We start from the raw sequence: 20,790 nt of genomic DNA, 5'->3' as shown, positions 1-20,790 counted from the left end.
ACATCTGTAATAGGTCTCTGACTAAACCAGGGCTGTCCAAACTGGGTCCTGGAGGGCCGGAGTCCTGCAGCGTTTAGCTCCAGCTTGCCTCAACACACCTGACTGGAAGTGTCTATATCTAGTAAGAGCTTGATGAGCTGGAGCTGAACTCTGCAGGACTCCGGCCCTCCAGGACCCAGTTGGGACAGCCCTGATGTAAACGAATCGATCCGTTCAGTCAAACTCTGAATTGGCAGCCGAAATTTGAACGATAAACAACCATGCCAAGGTTTGGAAAAAGTTAGAAATATTTTTGTAAATGTGTATCAGTGCAAAGTGTTCAGATTCTCCAGTTCTTATTTGTTTTGGTTTGGTTTTTTTTCCAATATAGATTTTATTTTCATTTGTACCCCCAGTGAATGTCTGGCACACGGCAATCTTAAGTAACAAAAACATGTGGTTATTCTCTATTGTTGCATTTGCATATTGGGCTCTGGCGCTGGTGTTCTCTGACAGGTTTGGCTGAACATTCGGTCTTAATTACAGAAGCAGTTATGAGTGGAGTGTTGAAAGCATGAAGTGAGAGGCTTTTAATTGACCAGATCATGTGAAAGAACATCACCGGAGCCCTTAGAGTTAGAGTATTTGCTTTATGTACTAGTTTAGAGGCTGTGCACTTCACGAAAAATAAAATGTGTTTATTGTATGATTTTACCAAATTAAAGTTGGAAATTGCAAATACAGAAACTGCTCTGGCGTCTTTGCATCTTGTGCGATTGAATCCTAAAACCCTGCTGTTACCTTAAGGTTTAGTTCAGTCGAAACCGAACACCATCGTTTATTTGCCTTCATGTTGTTCTGAATCTGTGGAACAAGGAGCTGCTGGATTGGTTTCAGTGTAGTTTTAATATCAGAGGAGATCGAGCCTCTTTCTTGAGCATAGGCTAGTTTTTGTCTTCCATTGAAATAGCACAGGAGGTGAGAAATTAGGCACCATGTTTTACAGTAATGTATTCAGGGCCTCGGGGTTTTCACACATTCATACCGCGCAAAGCTCCTCTGAATATGAAAGTCACGTTTGGTGAACTCTGACCTGTGAATTTGACGTGTGACCTGTTGAAGACTCGGGGTCGCCTCGACTCATTTCAAAGAACACACACCTCGCACTTACAGAAAGTCAAGTAGATGGCATTTTCATGTTTATTTTTTTTATTGCAAAAAGCTCTGACGATTACGTCATATCCAGTTAATAACTATTTTGCACGAGTTTGGCTTTCTAATTTTCTTGTCCATTGATTTTCAAACTACAGCTTTTATTTCTGCTTCAATCCATTCCACAGATGGCCCAAATATTTGCCTGAATAATGGCGCAAGTTGTTCTCACCCTTAGAAGTTCTGGCAGTACCATTTGATTTTTGGGTGAACGATCTCTTTAATTATAACTAGCCGTTGCTAATTCTGTGAAACTTTACAAAATCTGCATGTCATAAACTTGTAAAGTTTCTTTTGACTAAAGGTACTGGTTACCTTCTCATTGTTGTTATCACATAGCTACATGTTTCTTTGGTGACGTTTAAGTTGGTGTAATTTGATTTCTATAATCTGTAGTCATCCGCCGGAACGCTTCTGCATAGACCGCAGAAGTGAGAGAAAAGAGTTTATTACATTTGAAATATGGATATTTTTCTTGTAAAAACGCATGGATTTGCTGCAGGTCTTTATTCACGCCCCGGAGCCGTGTGAGGCATGTTTTATTACAGATGCGCGCACTTTATTTAATGTGTTTTGGACTGTTGAACAGAAACACCTGCCTAATGCAATGATTGAGTTTAGAAGAGCAGGACCAGTTTTAATGTAACCCCGACTGGATTCGTCTGAAAGAGTCGTCGTATACACCGAGGATGGCTTGAGGGCGAGTAAAACACGGGCTAATTTTCATTTGTGTGAACTAACCCTTTAAGTGTGTGTTCACTGTTGTGATGGCGCTCCCAGCGGAGAGAAGGTTCTGGAAGTGTCTGCTTGTGAAGGAGCTCGTGTTCAGGTAGCAGAGTCCGTCCTGAAGGACAAGATATTCGGCAATATGTGCCAAGCATAACGCAATACAGGTCCAGTGTATGTCAAACATCAGACACGGGTTCCAAAGCAAAACACTGATAAAGTACAGATACTCAATTACATTTAAATTGACTTGAGTTTAGTAAACATACTTCACTACTGTCCGCCTCTGCGCATCGAACAAATTAGTAATTTCTAGAGTACATAAAAACAATATACTTAAAGTATTCTGCCGCCGCCATGTCGTGAAGACGCTGTGTGCTTCGTTGTGAAAGCGAAACTACTTTGTTTGGTCTTCCAAAAGAGGACACGACTAGAAATCAGTGTTAAGTTGTATTTACAACACTGTTCCAGAACACTTCAACCCAAATATTCAGATGTGTGCAGCACATTTTATGGAGGACTGTGTCCTGATCCTGGGAGAGTAGACTACAATGTTCTGTTCTGACTCACAGACTGTAAGTACGGTTTTATATTTAAAGGATTTGCCGCTGACGATTCAAACGTGAGTTTTGGGCAGTGTAGAGTAGCGCTTGTTGTTTGTCATTTCTCTGATCACAAATGCAGACATGGTTTTATGTTTACGCGGCGCGATGCAATGCAACAAGCAAAAAGACAGTATAAGTCATTATAATCAGTAATTATGTCCCACTGGATGCAACGAATGCCTGGTTTATAATGGGTTTTAATGTGTTTGTCTCGTCGCTCCGGCCGGACAGGGCAGCACAGTATGGTGAGGGGCGTAACATTTCCGTCACACGCTTGAGGTATTCGGCCAATCACAACGCTCTGGATAGCTGGCCAATCACAGCACACCTCGCTTTGAGCTTTGTAAAAATCGACGTGTTTCAGAAAGGCGGGGCATAGAGGAGAAACAATAATGTACAGTATGTGGAAAATAATGTGTTTTGAACCTTAAACCGCATAAACACATTTCATTACACCAAATACACAAAATAATGTTCTTTTTAGCAACATCATATGACCCCTTTAAACTTATTTGTATAGAATACAACAATATGTGATGACATTCTGTATATTCAGCTTTCAGTATTCTTCAGATTGCATCGTGAATGATTGCATGCCAGCCTTGAAGATAGTATCAAAACATTATTCCATGAATAATAAAGGAGAGATGAAAGACGGCAAAATGCGAAAAGTAAAATGATTGCGGAAGCGAGAGAAATACAGGGCCAGTGCAAGTGAAGTATTATAATTACTGACAAACACAAGACTGAACGGCTCATTCCGCTTTAAAAACAATGGCTGCAAACAATGCTTTTTTTATATTAGTAATTGTAAAATGCACTGAATGGATAAACACACGTTCTGTTTATTTCTCTGTGAGTTAGGCCTCCAGTGCCCTCTGACCCCGCTCACAGCTCCAACACAAGCCTGGAGGAACATTACAACATCTGGAGCAAACTAATGCTCTTTACAGTAACTGCAGTGATATTTCATCATAAAATACTGCTGATCTTAAAGTCAAGATGTCAAAAACTTGAATCAGAGGTGATTTTTATTTACAATGTAAACGTTCCCCATAAAGAAACCGCGAGTGAACAAACATAAGTCTGCTAGCGGACCGTAATGAGGAACGTAAACAACACATGACATCCCAAAGATTTACCAAACATGAAAATACAACTGTAACTTCACCAAGAACACACAACCTGTACAAGCATTAGCAGAGAATAATAATGTTTTCAGAGATAAGCATAAGCATCCCAGTGTTTTAGACAGACTCTCGGAGTAAAGCACACAGTTCTGTAAAGAATAAGATCACGTTCACCTCTATATCATCAAACACATCAAGTCCTGACTGGTTAATGAGTGTACAGGCCAGCCTATCTTCAGGTGCATGATGGGAAGACGCTCCTCACAGCATCAGCTCAAGAGGCCAGGCCAAGCAGGAAGCCACCCACAAATCCACTTGAAACCACAATGTTTTTCTTCACAAATTCAGTGGCCTGAAAAACATGGTTAATGAGGTGCATCTCCTCCTAACCAACAGAGGGCGCTGCTGCACGCAGAAAACCGCCTCAGAGCTGCTGCGCAAATGAATTCTATCACTCCTGTATGGTGTAGAACTACATTAAAAAAAGACTAAACTGACTTCTGAAGCAAAGGAAATCTATAAAGTCTTAATTTATTTCTATAATGAAAGTCCTAGTCATTTGAAGGATTCACTTTCATTGATACGATTATAAAGGGTCTTTACCTCCTCGATAAACGTGTTGAACTCCGGTGCGGCTTTGTTGGTGTTTTTCTTCAGACGTCTCTTTGCTTTGTTAACGTCTTTCTCCACTTTCTTCCAGTCGACTTGGACGTAGCCGCTGTGATTGGCTATCTGCAAGACAACAAACCCTTTAAAGTCACATTGTGCCACAATAACATGATGAAGAGCGAAAGGTTTGTTGTGCAGTTGTTGTTTCTGGCCTGCAGCAGCAGAAATCCTCCTCCGACGGCTGTAGCGGCGATCTTCCCCACGCGCTGGAACACATACCCCACACACCTGCAGACAAGCACGCGTCATCACTACTACACTACAGCCAAAGTAAGAGGTTTCTTAACTGATCCTGAAGAAGAGTAGGGCTGCGACGATAAATCAATGCAGATTTGATTCGGAGATCTTCCCGATGCATCGCCATTCTCTCGGATTCTGAGCTTGTATTTTAACAGCAGATGGCGCTCTACTCAAGTTTTTATTCACACACTCAAACACTCATGAAGAAGAGCTAAAGATGAAGAAGAGCTAAAGATGAAGAAGAGCTGAAGAGCGCTTGTGTGTTCGGCTGAGTCTGTAATTTCACCTCGGCTCAGAATGCTTTTATGACGCCAGATTAATGTAAACACAGCCCACTGTCAACACCTTTGTAATTAGCTTCAACCTTGCATTTTATGAATGGAAATGAATTTGGAAACAAGCAGAGTACGGCCGTTTCTAACCAAGCAGCAGCCTCGCGCTCTCTCTCGTGAAACCAACACGGAAGTGACTGAAACTGTAATTCATCGACTGGCCGCTAGAGGCTGGCTGCAAAAGAGAGTCAGTCCCATAGACTCCTCATGTTAAAATGCCCAACTTTACAGCAGAAAAAAACATGTTTACAGCCTGGTATAAAAAGTGGTTTTGGTCTATATAGCTAATTTTGCCCTTCATGACAACGGTGAGGGGGGGATTTTTTTTATAACTCATCCGTTTAAATTATATTAAGCCTTAAAGTTCTGCATAATTAAGGGCGTGGCCACTTGAGTGACAGGTGGATTGCCGCTGCTGTCACCGGCGTCGAGCTAGGTGGGCGTGGCTTCAGCAACCAGCTCCCGCCTCTTTGCCCATTTCCGATTATCCGTGAGTGACGCGCTGCCAAGATGGCGACGGCCGGCTCCGCCCACTTTATGCTTCAAAGCCGCTCTTCAGAAACCTACGGGTGACGTCACGGACACTACATCCATGTTTTTACACAGTCTATGTTTCTAAAGCACGCAGCGCCATCTGCTGTTCAAAACTAAGCTCAGAATCGACTCGAGAAAGAATCGCCATGCATTCGGATGATCTCGGAGTCGTTTCTGTATTCGCAATGCACTGATTTATTCCCCAGGCCTAAGGAAGGGTTGTCAGCGCACCAGCCCGCCGCTCCACCCGTCATGATCTGAGTGGCCACGGAGTGTTTCTCTGCGATGGGGCCGGAGCTGCTCCCGAACACGGCGCTCCACCACTGCTGCGTCCGAGCGTGTGCGGTCAGATCCAGCATCTCGTACACCTCGTCTTCATCGTCCGCTCCTGAACACACCAACAGCTGATCATAGGGACAGTGCGACTAAAATAGGAATACTCCACATGTCTTAATTCCATTTGTGTTTACTTCGACTTCGAGTGCGTTCACATCCAACAATATTCTGATTTTAACACGGTTAAGACAATACCCTGATTAAGAATCTACCATGTAAACAGATTTTTGATTACTTTAATCCGGCTAAAGTCATAGTCTAGTTTTAATGTGAAATAAACATGAATGAACATCTCATGCCTCGTGTAATCTAATCACTTAATAATGTTTCAACCGCGGAAAGGCGTCATTAAAACCCTCAGGCAAGTCATCAGTGTCCAACAGCTCGTTATTTGCTCGAGAAATTAGCATTTTGAGAAATATTAGACTATACACTTATTATATTTTACTTTACCTGTTAGTGATGTCTTAACCATTTAATGTATATTCAAATAAACCTTTTATGAAACAAGTTACGACAGCCACTGTGCAAATGAATATATTTAAACAACAAATAGAAACTGTATAATTTAGAAGCTATGTGCAATTTACATGTTTGCGTACACATTTTTAATTTGAGTGTCGATTATTATAGTTAATAATAAATAGTAATTGAATTTAAGTTTGGGCTCGGTTGTTAATTGTAATCGTATAGTACTGTAAAAGGGCTCCCTTGTGGTTCAGAGGAGAAGCTGAGGTAGATTTTAATCCTGAGAATATTAATTATAATTGAATTTATTTAAAGGTGACATATCATGAAAATCTGACTTCTCCAGGTTGTAAGTGCTATAATCAGGTCTCCGGTGCATCTACCAACCAAGCAAACATGAAAAAGATGAACCCAGTCACTTAGTTTTGGGAAGCCTTGTTCTGCAAGCGTCTGAGAAAACCAGCGCGTCTGATTTCTCTCCCTCTGTGACGAGGCAAAGGGATCTCATTATAATATTACCGCCCCTTAATCTGTAAGTTTACACCCACGGCGCCGTCATTGTGATTTCGCAAGCGACAAGCGTGTAGCAGCTCTAATGCCATGGAGAAAGTGTGAGCGAAGCATGCTAACTGTTCTGTGTTTGTCTGCAGAGACGAGCACAGAACACTGTTTAGAGTCCCAGCCTCAGAGACGACAGAGCAGAGCATTTATTGATGTATTTACTGTATATTGCTGCTGCCACACAGATCTAAAATAAACATGCGATTTATTTCCCAGCTGTTTACCTTCACAGACATAACCCACAGTTTTTGTAACTCGTGTGTTTTTAAGGTAAACTTGTGTGTGAATGAGAACTTAGTTTAGTGCTCGCATGCTGCGACAGCCGCTTTCTGTGCGTGTGCTTCGGATGTGTGGAAAGTTTGAGCGAAGCATGCTAACTGTTCAGTGTTTGGCTGCAGAGACGAGCACAGAACACTGTTTAGAGTCCCAGCCTCAGAGACGACAGAGCAGAGCATTTATTGATGTATTTACTGTATATTGCTGCTGCCACACAGATCTAAAATAAACATGCGATTTATTTCCCAGCTGTTTACCTTCACAGACATAACCCACAGTTTTTGTAACTCATGTGTTTTTAACGTAAACTTGTGTGTGAATGAGAACTTAGTTTAGTGCTCGCATGCTGCGACAGCCGCTTTCTGTGCGTGTGCTTCGGATGTGTGCGCTCAGAAAACCCTATATCAGAAGTTTAAACTCGTATGGTTTAAAACGCATGATTTCAGCACGATAAACATGATAATCAGAACCAAAACAGATGTTTTTAGCAGGTCTGAGCTGTAATGGCGCAGCTCTATTCTGGAAAAGGGGGCGGGGTCAGCAGCTCATTTGCATTTAAAGAGACAGGCCACTCAAAATAGGCATTTTCAAAATGATATAATAAATGTGTATTTTGAGCTGAAACTTCACAGACACATTCTGGGGACACCAGAGACTTATATTACATATTGTAAAAGGGGGGCATAATATGTCACCTTTAAAGAAAGAGTCATTTTTTTAAGTAAACCTCTGTTTAATTATAAAAGAAAGCACTGTTATGTGTAGTTCCCCCCGCTGTGATGTTTGTGTAGCGCTACAGCTCTGATCAGATCCCAGAACCAAACCCACATCTCAAGCAAACTGAAGTATTCAGTTACACTCATGGAGCGTTATGTCAAAACACGAACTCCTTTAACTGTATATGGCTGCTATATTTTGACTACAATATTACTCTTATAAAACTCACAATGCTTGATAAGATGATTTTAGGTGAAATGTGACCAGGACATGTCAGTCAGCTGCTGCTTGAAGGAGACGCAGACAAGACTGAAGCGAGCTCATTATTCTCCGTGTTTGTGTTTAAGAAAGCAGCAGAATCTACGAGTGTCGCTTCATTTAACGGGCTCTGAGTGACACACGCAGTCCTCGGTGCTGCAGCTGACTTCAGAGCGCAATAACGGCGATAAAGACTTGCTTTTATTCTCCTACACGTGACGGAGGACCCGCTCACCTCTGCTGTGTTGTTGTTCCGCCATTTTGGGTGCTGCGTGTGACGTCACTGCGTCAGGTGACGTTGACAGCTGCGAGCCCCGCCTACAGCCACGTCAGTGTGTCCGGTTATAATCCTGCCATTTCATATCCATAACACACACACACACACACACACACACACAGATGTGTGCTTAAACACGCGTTAGAGCTGAAATGTTCGTTCTGAATACAAGCGGTTTGTATTTCTTCATGTGAAGATTCATGTCTCATTGCACTTCATAGCAGCCGCACAGCACTGAATCAGCGCGCGCTTCTTAAAGGAGACGGCACGCATGAGTGCTTCTGTAACTGAGAGTGATGCTGTGCTCAAAGCGTCGGGCCTCGGCTGCTCGGCTGTCAGTCCAACTTCCCCACTTTATGAAAACCACGCCTGTTTATTTGCATTTCATAACAACGCAAACGAGCCGCTCGCAGTCCTCTGTTTGAGGGAATCGCGTCGCGCGCTCCTTACAGGAATATGGAGATAGAATTGTTGCTTAATTCCAAATAAATAGATTATGATCCACAAATAAATCTTAAAGTTTCACAAACATGAATTAAATTCACAAATAAATAAAATGAGATTTGCAAATAAAACACATATTCACAAATATATATTTATGTCACAACCACAACTTTGCCTGGCATTTATTTGTGAATCGCGTCCTGTGCATTTGCGAATTGTGAAACATTTCTTGCGTCAAGACTTCTTCCGTCTACTCAAGCCAATCAGATAACAGCCACATTCGCTGACCAATCGCAGCACGATCTCGCTATAGCCAATCACGTGTTGCTCTACAATCAGGGCGGTCTGGTGCTGAGATCACTTCATGCATCTGCATTGGCTCAAATAGCTCACATGAGGGCCATACAGTGGGTACAGATTCTGGAAAAGGGGGCGGGGTCAGCAGCTCATTTGCATTTAAAGAGACAGGCCACTCAAAATAGGCATTTTCAAAATGATATAATAAATGTGTATTTTGAGCTGAAACTTCACAGACACATTCTGGGGACACCAGAGACTTATATTACATATTGTAAAAGGGGGGCATAATATGTCACCTTTAAAGAAAGAGTCATTTTTTTAAGTAAACCTCTGTTTAATTATAAAAGAAAGCACTGTTATGTGTAGTTCCCCCCGCTGTGATGTTTGTGTAGCGCTACAGCTCTGATCAGATCCCAGAACCAAACCCACATCTCAAGCAAACTGAAGTATTCAGTTACACTCATGGAGCGTTATGTCAAAACACGAACTCCTTTAACTGTATATGGCTGCTATATTTTGACTACAATATTACTCTTATAAAACTCACAATGCTTGATAAGATGATTTTAGGTGAAATGTGACCAGGACATGTCAGTCAGCTGCTGCTTGAAGGAGACGCAGACAAGACTGAAGCGAGCTCATTATTCTCCGTGTTTGTGTTTAAGAAAGCAGCAGAATCTACGAGTGTCGCTTCATTTAACGGGCTCTGAGTGACACACGCAGTCCTCGGTGCTGCAGCTGACTTCAGAGCGCAATAACGGCGATAAAGACTTGCTTTTATTCTCCTACACGTGACGGAGGACCCGCTCACCTCTGCTGTGTTGTTGTTCCGCCATTTTGGGTGCTGCGTGTGACGTCACTGCGTCAGGTGACGTTGACAGCTGCGAGCCCCGCCTACAGCCACGTCAGTGTGTCCGGTTATAATCCTGCCATTTCATATCCATAACACACACACACACACACACACACACACAGATGTGTGCTTAAACACGCGTTAGAGCTGAAATGTTCGTTCTGAATACAAGCGGTTTGTATTTCTTCATGTGAAGATTCATGTCTCATTGCACTTCATAGCAGCCGCACAGCACTGAATCAGCGCGCGCTTCTTAAAGGAGACGGCACGCATGAGTGCTTCTGTAACTGAGAGTGATGCTGTGCTCAAAGCGTCGGGCCTCGGCTGCTCGGCTGTCAGTCCAACTTCCCCACTTTATGAAAACCACGCCTGTTTATTTGCATTTCACAAACGAGCAAACGAGCCGCTGGCAGTCCTCTGTTTGAGGGAATCGCGTCGCGCGCTCCTTACAGGAATATGGAGATAGCTTAATTCCATAATTCCAAATAAATAGATTATGATCCACAAATAAATCTTAAAGTTTCACAAACATGAATTAAATTCACAAATAAATAAAATGAGATTTGCAAATAGCATTTGTGAATCGCGTCCTGTGCATGTGCGAATTGTGAAACATTTCTTCCGTCAAGACGTGCTGACAATCCACAAATACGTGGACTCCACCCACCGTCTACTCAAGCCAATCAGATAACAGCCACATTCGCTGACCAATCGCAGCACGATCTCGCTATAGCCAATCACGTGTTGCTCTACAATCAGGGCGGTCTGGTGCTGAGATCACTTCATGCATCTGCATTGGCTCAAATAGCTCACATGAGGGCCATACAGTGGGTACAGTACAATTTCGTTAGACCATTAGACTGTGTATCATGCCAAGCCACAGTATTTTATGGTTACGTGCCTTTGAAAATGCCAGAACGCGGCTTAAATCACGGCTATATGGGAACAACGCTATACTGGATTCAAGCGCGATATGAAAGCGTCATTTATTCAATATGGAAATAAAAGTGTCAATAAGTAACTGACTAATAAATAACTGAACTCAACCTCATAATGAACATTTGTTTGTGTAATAGGTTAAATTGCCCAGTTTCTCAGGCAAGCTGATGTATACGAGCTGCTCTGAGGATCTAACGATGTGTGAAGCTTCTGATATTCTGTGGTGGTCACAGCTCTAATAGAAATTAATCTACCAATAAGCTTAAATATATATATATATTTTACATTTTAAAAGCATTTTTACATTTATAAAGCCTTTTTTTCTTAAAGTGTGCCTCATCTTTTTGAGTCAAATTATTGCATATAATTTGTAAATTAGAATAATGAGACATTTGGGCTGTTATCAAACAAATGGTATAAATTAATCTTTACAATGCAGAGGAAACACAGAAGCTGCGTCTGAAGTGATCTTTAGATGTCACACTGTTTAGTGCCGCTCAGAGGGACATGGGGTGCTTTAACCTGCAGTTACAAATGCATAGATAATGTTTTGATATTGTAAACAAAAAACGTCGAATACTGACATTTGAAATTATTTAAAAAATATAAATGTGAAATTTAAACCCAGTAGGTGGCAGCAAGTCACTGTTAGAGTCCTTGCGATCGAACCGAATCATTTAAAAGTTGATTCATTCAGAAACGAAACAACTGCTTTTCATTGTTTCTGAGTGAGGTGTGTGTGAGATCCTGAGCCCCGTGTGTGTGTTTCTCTCGTTCGCAGCTCTCTGTTCGGACGCCAGCGGCTGCGTGAAGATGGCGCCAGCACGAAGGCCCTGCTCCTGAAGGTAAAGATGCGCGCTAGAATCAACGCTTCGCGACGCACACATGCGGTGCGGAATGACAGCGAGGGCCAGGGTTTCCGAGCGGCGACGCGTCCTTATTTTCTCCTCAGAGCTGCGCGGCTAACGCGCTCGATCTGACGCGGTTCTGCTTGCGTTCACACGAGCGTCGCGCGGAGGCTGGCTTCTCAAACACGGGTAAACGCGGCGCGTCCCTAGCGTTAGCCGCGCGTCTGTGTGTGTGTGTGTTTACTCTGTAGCTGGTTTGTGGACACGCGGGTGTCGGACAGCGCCTCGGATCAGTGTAAGATTTAAGGCTGTATTTCCCTCAGCGACTGAGCTGGGCTGGGCTGGTCGTCGGATCGCGCTCAGGTTTACTCGGAGGCGGTGGTGTGTGTGCGGGGTAATGGCTGCTTGGGTCGGCCCAAGATGGCGGGGTGGGGAGGAGTGAGAGCTAGCGCCTTATCATGCAGAAAGAGACGCGAGTAACGCTGCAGCTAGCGTCGCTTCTGCCTTCCATTCCGAGCCCCGCGAAGGCTTGTGGGTAACCGGCCTCCCGTGAGAACACTAGCTGCGCTGTTGTGTTGTTGTGCAGGTCAGCAGCGAGCTGTAGTGAACACTAGAGAGTGGACAAAGACCGAGTGCTGTCTGCAGCTGATTCCAGACTCCTGGTTCAGTTAGAAACCCTGCAGAGCTGGAGCATGTCTCTACAGACACTTTCTGTCCTTTACGCACAGCCGTAGACCTGATTGTGTCTGGTGGATTTGATAGATGTTCTGCTGTCGTCCTGTGTATCTGCTTTTATACACACGACCCCTGACCTCTGGTAATTGGTGTCAGGATTAACACCATTGATGGGATAGTTCACTAAAGCAATAAGCCCCGTGAAGCCGTGGTTTACAGTCATAGACTGTAAAAAAAGTTGGAGTCTCCTGTTCCTTCCACTATAGAAAAGTGAAGCCAAAGCATCTCAGTGTGGCCTCTGCCGTCTTCAGTAAATGACGGTCGCTTGGAGCCCGAGTCTGCGCGGTAGAGATTCGCTTGGAGCCCGAGTCTGCGCGGTAGAGATTCGTTTGGAGCCCGAGTCTGCGCGGTAGAGATTCGTTTGGAGCCCGAGTCTGCGCGGTAGAGATTCGTTTGGAGCCCGAGTCTGCGCGGTAGAGATTCGTTTGGAGCCCGAGTCTGCGCGGTAGAGATTCGTTTGGAGCCCGAGTCTGCGCGGTAGAGATTCGTTTGGAGCCCGAGTCTGCGCGGTAGTGTCGTGAGGTGGAGCCGTGGTATCAAACTCCCGCAGACCCAATCAACCATAACGACACGCCCCGTTTTTATAGCATCAAATTACTAGCTAAAATCAAACTTATCACAAAAATGAAAAATTTAACATATATCAGAGTGATAACGCCTTAAATGACCAAATCCATCTTTCGGAAAATTGTATTGGAAGTGTAATTAATTTTTTTTATTTTGATTGAAGTCCCATTTGTTTACATGGAGAGGGCGGGGTTTATGACCTGTACTGCAGCCAGCCACCAGGGGGCGATCAAAGAGCCCGCAGCTTCACTTTTCAGGACGTGTGAGACACTCGTTTACAGTGAATTTATAACAGCTAAGCGGCATTAAGTATGACGTGAAGCAGAGTCTAAAACCCTCTTAGCTGTTATAAATTCACTGTAAACCACGGCTACACAGGGGTTACTGCTTTTATAAAACGGTTATTCCATATATGTAGTAAGGCTTCACAAAATAAAGCAGAGCAAATAAAGTGTAATGATATTAATAAAAACAGTGTTCTTCCACCAAACAATGTAGCTCCTCAGAAACAGTTGTGGTTGCTACAAAGTGGTTGCCGAGCAACACACAAACGTAAACAAAGGTGTGTGTTACTTTGTAGCGTCATTTACAACAGCTTCGAACGCAGCTCAGCCAATCAGAGTCAAGCACCGGAACTCTCCGTGTTATAATAAAAAATACTCTTCTGTGACACTCTTTCATTCACTTCATTTCCAGCGATCTCGTTAACTTGATTGCTAGACGATGACATCGCTGAATCAACGATGAACTGACTTTAACTGAAAACTGCGCGTTTACTGTTTTGCATTATTACTCACTAGTTTTTCTGTTTATTACTGTAAAGCTGCTTCGACACAATCTGTATTGTTAAAAGCGCTTTATAAATAAAGGTGACTTGACTTCAGTGGAAGTCAAAAGAAGATATTTTGAAAAATGTCTTGTTTTCTTTGTCCATACAATAAAAGTGGTCCATGAGTCCAGTGTTGTTTTGCATTGTCTGGACAAAAACAGTTTAAACATTCATCAAAATATCGTCTTTTGTAAACGATGACAGAATGATAGTTTCTGGATCGATCATCGTATTGAGCGTGTTGTCAGGTGTCGCTTTCCCATCCTGACATGCTTCTGTCTGCAGTCTGTATATTAATTAATGTAACTGGAGTGGTTGTTTTGGTCTGGTTTCTGACTGAATGTGTGCGCTGTGAGTGAAACACAGTTGAGCTGATTTGTAGTTCACTAGAATGTCGTCCAGATGGAGGTGAAGTATCTGTGGCAGCTTTTAGCATTGTGTCGTTACTGTTGTTTATTTTAACAGACTGCTTGCGTCTCTTGATCTGAATTGCATTTCCATGCTAACACGTGTTGGACTGATCAATAACCCGGCTTATCAATCTCAAACACACACACGCACGGCTTTAGAGCTTTACAACATTCTGATCTGCAGTATATGTTTGAATGTGGACGGTTTAAGTTAGCTTATGATCTGTTATTTATTTAAAGTCATCACAGTTGTCTGTATAATTTATGTCAAATGGAGAAGTCACTTTCATTTGTGTTCCTTGTTTCTGTGTCAGTGATGGAGAATAAAGAAAAACCTGTAAGAGCTAAGGCAAGTTAAAGGGGTCATATGATGTGATTTCAAGTTCTCCTTCAATAATGTACAGTATTTGAAAAATAATGTGTTTTTTTAACATTACAGCATGTCAACATATTCTGTTACACCAAATACACAAAATAATGATCTTTAAAAAAGCATCATATGACCCCTTTAAAGATGTGTGTGGTGGATTGGGCTGAGTTCACTCCTGTACAGCAGATGGCGCTGCTCGAATGTGGAGCGATCAGCGAGAGAATGCTCCTGTGTGGTGGGTTTATGTCTGAACGGCATGAAATGTGAGGTTTTCATGCTCAAACTAGTGGTGACCGGCTCGTAGCTGATCCGTACGGTTCGGCACGCATGTGATCCCCGCGCGGACTCATTGCTAAATTTGACCATAATAGTGAGAGTTTATCAATTGTATGTGTTTACACTCCAGCGAAAAGGAACTCGATTCGTTACTCGCGTGTTGCTTTCTATGTTCACAGACGCACACACATGAAGCGTGTATGAGCCCTCTTTTATATCTCCTTCACTCATTGCCTTTAAACAGACGCATATACACACAAAACTATGAGAAGATCTCGACAATCATTCTGTTAAATGCAGTCAGTTATGTCTCAAGTGAACGAGAACAGCTGAGAAAGAAAGCGGATGTGTATCATATTGGATCCATGCATCAGCTCTTAAAGGGGCAGCAGCCTATAAATACCAGACATGTTTTTGACAAAGATTAGTCTGTATTTAATTTATACAGTGAACACTATGCAGTGTTATTTTACACTTAATTATTACATTTCTGTACCTGAATACTACGACCTTATTTTATTTGTAACATTGTTCTGTTGTATTTATCTGTGCTTGTGATCTGTGTATTTGTTCTTATTTTTACTGGCTGTTCCCTTGTCTCTTTAATAACGTTTGAACCGTGTGGTGTGGCTGACACAGAATAGCATGCGCTGTTTGCGTTCAGTGGATACTCCGCAACTTTTTTGCATTTATGATCTATATTTTGTTTGCGCTCCTGATTCTCATTAGTTTTGAAGAGCATGCTTTATATCATTGTTTGATATGTAGTTCGTCAACGCTTTCTCGTGTCTGTGCTGAGCAGAACCAGAATAACAGCCGTATGGAGCTCTCCATACAGACGCTAAACCACGTGACCTGCGTCATCCTCCACCAGCCTCTCATTACTGCGTGTTTGAGACTGTTATTGCTTGTTTACCGCAGCTCGGCCATCGGAGACGTGCCGTCTGAAGCGGGCCGGTTTGGTGTTTAGCGGGGCTTGAACGTGCGTTTGTAGGTGAAGCACTCGTTTTATGTTACGTTCATATTCACTGCTTAAAGGGACAGTTCACCCAAAAATGATCGTTCTGTCATCCTTCACTCACCCTCGGGTTGTTCAAACCATTATGACTTTATTTTTCTGTGGAACAGTGTTTTGGTCTGTATTAGAAGTCAATGTGTCTTTGTTGTCTAGTCCTCGACATTCTTCAAAGCATCTTCTATTTTGTGTTGTACAGAAGAAAGTAAGTCATGAAGGTTTGATCGGCATGAGGGCGAGTAAATGATGTGAGAAAGATCGTTGTTTGGTCACAGACGGTGGGAACAGGTCTATTAACCACCAGCGGCTTGTTCTAACCTAGTTAACGAGATGCGGGTGTATCTCATACTCTTGTGCAGTAATTGAAACTAGGGATGCACCGAATGTTCGGCAGACGAAATTATTACTTTGGTATACCTTCATGGTTTTTAAGGTGCTTTATAAATTAATAAATGATTGATTGATTGAAATAGTTTTGTATGTGAATGTGTTAAACTGTAATGTATTTCTGTGATGCGCAGCTGTATTTTCAGCATCATTCCTCCAGTCTTCAGTGTCACATGATCTTCAGAAATCAGTATAATATGCTGATCTGCTGCTTAAAGTGTCCAGTTTACCTTCTTTTTTAAGCCAATTGCATGCCTTATTGAAGAAGGGGGTCTCAAAAATGGCCAAAAAATATTTACATTTTACTAACTTATTAAATTGTGCTTTGTTGTTATAATATCTGTTTGACTGTTAAAAGCGTTCAGTGTTAAATAGTTTTAGATTGCTGTTTTGTAATTGATTTTTTTTCTTTGAAAAGCAAGACAAAACCATAAAAAGCACATTTTGGCTATTTAATTTACGCAATGGTGAATAAATTGGGAAAATACATGGAGGAAAAACCGTATTCGGCCTTCAACCCAGTGTTTCATTTTGTTGGGCTTCAGCCAAGAATCTTTGTTTCGGTGCATCCCTCATTGAAACGCTAGTGTTTATTTGAATAGCTTTTGCTGTAATGTACACATTCTCTCCATCTGTGATATTGGCATAATCTAAACAGTGGACTATTAACTCAACCTCACGTTCTGTCTGTAATTCATGGATGTTGAGGGTTAAAGCGCGATTATTAAATGCTTCGGAGTGACGGTGATGTGAGTCTTCAGCACGAGAGGACCTCGTGTCCTGAACATCATCTGTGGAGTCCCCGGAGCTGAAGATAGTGTTTGAGTGACAAGGAAATCTGAGCAGGGTAATCACTGACGCCTCGTGATTCTCCTGAGTCCTGGTGAACGGTGGTGGTGAAATAGAAGCCATATTTCTAGTTTGTTTACTGGAGGTTGAGAATGACTGACCGGCCGATGATGGGTCAGCCTTGAGCTCGCAGTGCTGTCGTTCACTATTTCAAGATGGATCGCTAGTCTGAAGTGTCTTCGTTTCCCTGGTTTACTGACATCTTGTGAAATAGTGAATTTCTAATCTTTTCTGCTGAGAATATAATGCAGAAATATTAAACGTAAAATGTAATGGTTTTCTTAAGACATAAAGGTTTGTGTTTACATGTCACCGTATTCTTCAAGTGTTTGAGAGTGATGCATGTGTTTCTCTTGTGTAATGTTGAATGTGTTCCTCACACAGGCTGTTCGCTGCTACGAGTCTCTCATCCTGAAAGCTGAAGGAAAAGTGGATCCCGAGTTCTTCTGCCAGCTGGGTCATTTCAACCTCTTACTGGAGGAGTATCCGAAAGGTGCCGAGAAGCTTTTCTGTTCTGATCCACTAACATGACCACAAGCTTCTCCTAACACGCGTGTCTTTGTGTTGCAGCATTATCGGCGTACCAGCGGTACTACAGTTTACAATCAGACTACTGGAAGGTGAGCAGCTGATGAATTCAGACACACGTGTGTGTATGTTTGGTTGTTTGTGTGTGTTTCTTTTAGTGGTCGACTGATATATCATCCGATATTTGGCATTTTTCAAATATCTGCATCGGCCGATAAGAGTTTCTGTTTGGCCGATAATGTTTGAGACTTTTATTTCGACGGCGCTGAGAACAGCACACAGCGCTCACGTTCTCCCTCTTCATCGTCACATTAGATAATTTGCCAGAATGAATTGCTTGTGCTTTCGATTGAGGGTATTGAGCGCCGCCTAGTACCCCTGTACAACCGAGCCTGGGCTGACATCAGGGGTTCCATGACTAACCATATGATAACTGCCCCCCCCAATGTCACCCGTGTGTGTGTGTGTGTGTGTATATACATACAGGGCTTGACATTAACACATGCCAAATGCGGGTGGATTTCATCTGCGGCGGGTAACAAGGTCACTTTATATACAGTAACGGAGCTCGACATCAATGCTTGTCTGGGACAAGTGGATTTTTTGAAGGGGCAAGTGAAAGAGAATTTTCTTGCCTTACCGGACAACTAATCAGATTAAAACATAATTAGGGAAGCATGGAAATGTTATAATGTTGCAGTGTAAATGCATTCATGCTACATTTCAGCTTCATAAAACTGTAAATGCATCTAAATGCCACTTCTGTTTCTTCTGCAGTGGAAAGATCGTTTTTGTTAATACTGATTTCATTGGATTGGTAACAGCCCTATAGTGTCTTATTACATTAAGTGAAATTATTAATAAAATTTAAGAATTTGATATGAAAGATGATGCATGCATTTAACACAGTTAGGGAAAAATGCCCTGTAAATGGACAAAAAAAAATTTTAGTATGCAGTAACTTCAGTCATTTAAATCGTAATTTCCCAGCAACAAAATTACAGCCGGTGAAAATGCGGAGTAGCTAGTAATTTTGGAAAACCACTAGCCACAGTGGCTGGTGAGCAAAAAAGTTAATCTCAAGCCCTATATATATGTGTGTGTGTGTTGATTGGCAGTTGTAGTGGGATCTTCCCGTGGGGTTTTCATCAAGTGTTTCAGGTGGTTTTCACTGTGACTGATCTTGTTGAATGTGGATGTCTGATGATTTTTTTTCTCTGAATCTCAAACACTGTCCTCTGATCCTCTAGAATGCTGCCTTTCTGTACGGCCTCGGGATGCTTTACTTCCATTACAATGCGTTTCAGTGGTGAGTATCTGCATGCAGTAACGTGATGAGAACGCCCCGTTTGTCGTTCTCGTTTTGGCCGCTCGTGTAACGAGGTTAACGAGCTCAGATGGGCATCAAAGGGTGGGTGGGTGGTCGGTTTCCATGGCGATATCCAGAACACCCCCCCCCCCACACACACACACACGTAGGCTGATTCTGGGAGATTCCTCATGGATTTAGATTCAGTCTTATTCAGTAGCGTCGTGCTGTTCAGGAACGAGTTTTTAATTGCGGTTTATTTGCTCTCAGGGCGATCAAGGCGTTTCAGGAGGTGCTGTACATCGACCCCGGCTTCTCTCGCGCTAAAGAGATTCATCTGCGTCTCGGCCTGATGTTCAAAGTCAACACAGACTACGAGTCCAGCTTAAAGGTACGACACGAGCGGCACACTGCTTTAAAACACATGTAGTGTATGTGCAGTAGTGAATTTGTGATTTACATGAAAACATCTGCAAACTATCAGTTTAACACATCACGGCATCTTCAGTCAATCCTCCCGATGTGGTCTCTGACATGTTAACACATACGTTCTGTCTGTCAACGAATCTGTTGACAGACTGAATGCGGCTGAATTATGTCTCATTTAGATAGAGGTCTGAGTCCTGATCTTTACTCGATAGGGACAGCACATTTAGCTTGGTTTCTGTCACATATTTATTCTGTGTCATTCATTGTTAATGTACAATTGTGCTTTGATTATCATCTTGAACCGAAGTTTCATTCGTGTCTCAGAAGTAGCTCAGTAGCTTGGATGTGTTTGCTGTGTGTTTGTGATTAAACTCTTTGACTATATGCAGTCTTTAATGTTGAGGCGTTGAAAGTGTCTTGATGAGTTAAGATGTCAGTGTGGTACTGAGAGGTGTGAGAGGTCACTTGGTCTCCTGTGTGTCCGCAGCACTTTCAGCTGGCCCTCATCGACTCCAATCACTGCACTTTGTCCAAAGCGGAGAGTAAGTACTGCACCCACATCTCGTGATAATGCCACCATTACACCACAAACACCGTGACTGTGTTATCAGTTTAAACAGCAGACTATTAGTGGTGTTAGTTAAGGTAGCCCTCACTAGTACTGATGCTGTTCACACTAGTAGCACGAAGTAGTGAAGTGTGTGTGAGTACAGTGTTTGCTCCGGACGAGAGCGTGCTGCTGTTTACTGAGTGATCAGACTAACCATTTTCACCTGCTGGACCGTAACACAGCTTGAAACCCCACAGACTTTATGATGCGTGTTAATAGCTTATTTAAACTCTTTAACCTGTAATGCTGCTTTTGACTCTCAATGGAAAAAAACGCACAACTCCGTTTACAGCAGTTATTATCGTCCCTTCATATTCTCAAACTCATATTGCCTGCAACCGGTTGCCTTGGAAACACCAATAGCAGCAGCCGCTGGCATAGTGTTTGTGATTTTTCTCTCCCTCTCTCACACTCACTCACACACACACACACACACACACACTCAGTCTATCTCACACACACACACACACACTCTTTCTCTATCTCACACTCACACACACACACACACACACTCAATCTCTCTCTCACACACCCACACACACACACTCAATCTCTCTCTCACACACACACTCTTTCTCTATCTCACACTCACACACACACTCAATCTCTCTCTCACACACCCACACACTCACGCTTTCTCTATCTCACACACACACACACACACACACACTCAATCTATCTCTCACACACACACACACACACACTCTCTCTCTCACACACACACTCAATCTCTCTCGCTCTATCTCACACACACACACACACACTCTTTATC

The 20,790-nt window shown here is 42.7% G+C and overlaps 2 protein-coding genes and 1 long non-coding RNA gene across 4 annotated transcripts in view; 1 reads left to right on the top strand and 2 right to left on the bottom strand.

Annotated features, from left to right (window-relative positions):
* Nucleotides 1-339: 339 nt before the first annotated feature.
* Nucleotides 340-1,867, bottom strand: LOC107564814 (uncharacterized). Its single transcript, XR_001606293.1, has 2 exons — nt 1,500-1,867; nt 340-780 (listed from the first exon to the last, which is right to left on the bottom strand). It is a non-coding gene; the product is annotated as an uncharacterized lncRNA (long non-coding RNA).
* Nucleotides 1,868-2,993: 1,126 nt separating this feature from the next.
* On the bottom strand, nt 2,994-10,247 carry LOC107564810 (FUN14 domain-containing protein 1-like). Of its 2 annotated transcripts, none has more exons than XM_016249969.1 (5): nt 9,876-10,247; nt 5,659-5,815; nt 4,474-4,549; nt 4,256-4,384; nt 2,994-4,004 (listed from the first exon to the last, which is right to left on the bottom strand). In XM_016249969.1, exons 1-5 carry the CDS (start codon nt 9,898-9,900, stop codon nt 3,927-3,929), a joined length of 465 nt encoding a protein of 154 aa, XP_016105455.1. In that variant the 5' UTR covers nt 9,901-10,247; the 3' UTR covers nt 2,994-3,926. The 2 variants fall into 2 exon arrangements, with proteins under 2 accessions (XP_016105455.1, XP_016105454.1); XM_016249968.1 differs by lacking the exon at nt 9,876-10,247 and adding an exon at nt 8,279-8,748.
* Nucleotides 10,248-11,053: 806 nt separating this feature from the next.
* LOC107564831 (lysine-specific demethylase 6A-like) overlaps nt 11,054-20,790 on the top strand; it is a 38,349-nt gene continuing 28,612 nt past the window's right edge. The window contains exons 1-7 of the mRNA XM_016250004.1: nt 11,054-11,057; nt 11,601-11,701; nt 17,527-17,635; nt 17,713-17,762; nt 18,921-18,979; nt 19,250-19,370; nt 19,896-19,950. Coding sequence (XP_016105490.1) covers nt 11,054-11,057; nt 11,601-11,701; nt 17,527-17,635; nt 17,713-17,762; nt 18,921-18,979; nt 19,250-19,370; nt 19,896-19,950 — 499 coding nt within the window. The remainder of the gene's footprint in view (nt 11,058-11,600; nt 11,702-17,526; nt 17,636-17,712; nt 17,763-18,920; nt 18,980-19,249; nt 19,371-19,895; nt 19,951-20,790) is intronic.

Source organism: Sinocyclocheilus grahami, unplaced genomic scaffold (genome assembly GCF_001515645.1).
Source record: "Sinocyclocheilus grahami isolate Dianchi unplaced genomic scaffold, SAMN03320097.WGS_v1.1 scaffold965.1, whole genome shotgun sequence".
NCBI lineage: Eukaryota > Metazoa > Chordata > Actinopteri > Cypriniformes > Cyprinidae > Sinocyclocheilus > Sinocyclocheilus grahami.
Note: the sequence above shows the minus strand (reverse complement) of the source record. Positions and strands in the feature narration are given on the sequence as shown.

Coding starts and splice junctions, on each gene's coding strand:
- LOC107564810 (XM_016249969.1), bottom strand. CDS start 9,900: ATGGCGGAACAACAACACAGCAGAG. Junction 4,550..5,658: donor ACGGGTGGAGCGGCGGGCTG/GTGCGCTGACAA, acceptor GCTTGTCTGCAG/GTGTGTGGGGTATGTGTTCC. Junction 4,385..4,473: donor GAGGATTTCTGCTGCTGCAG/GCCAGAAACAAC, acceptor GTTGTCTTGCAG/ATAGCCAATCACAGCGGCTA.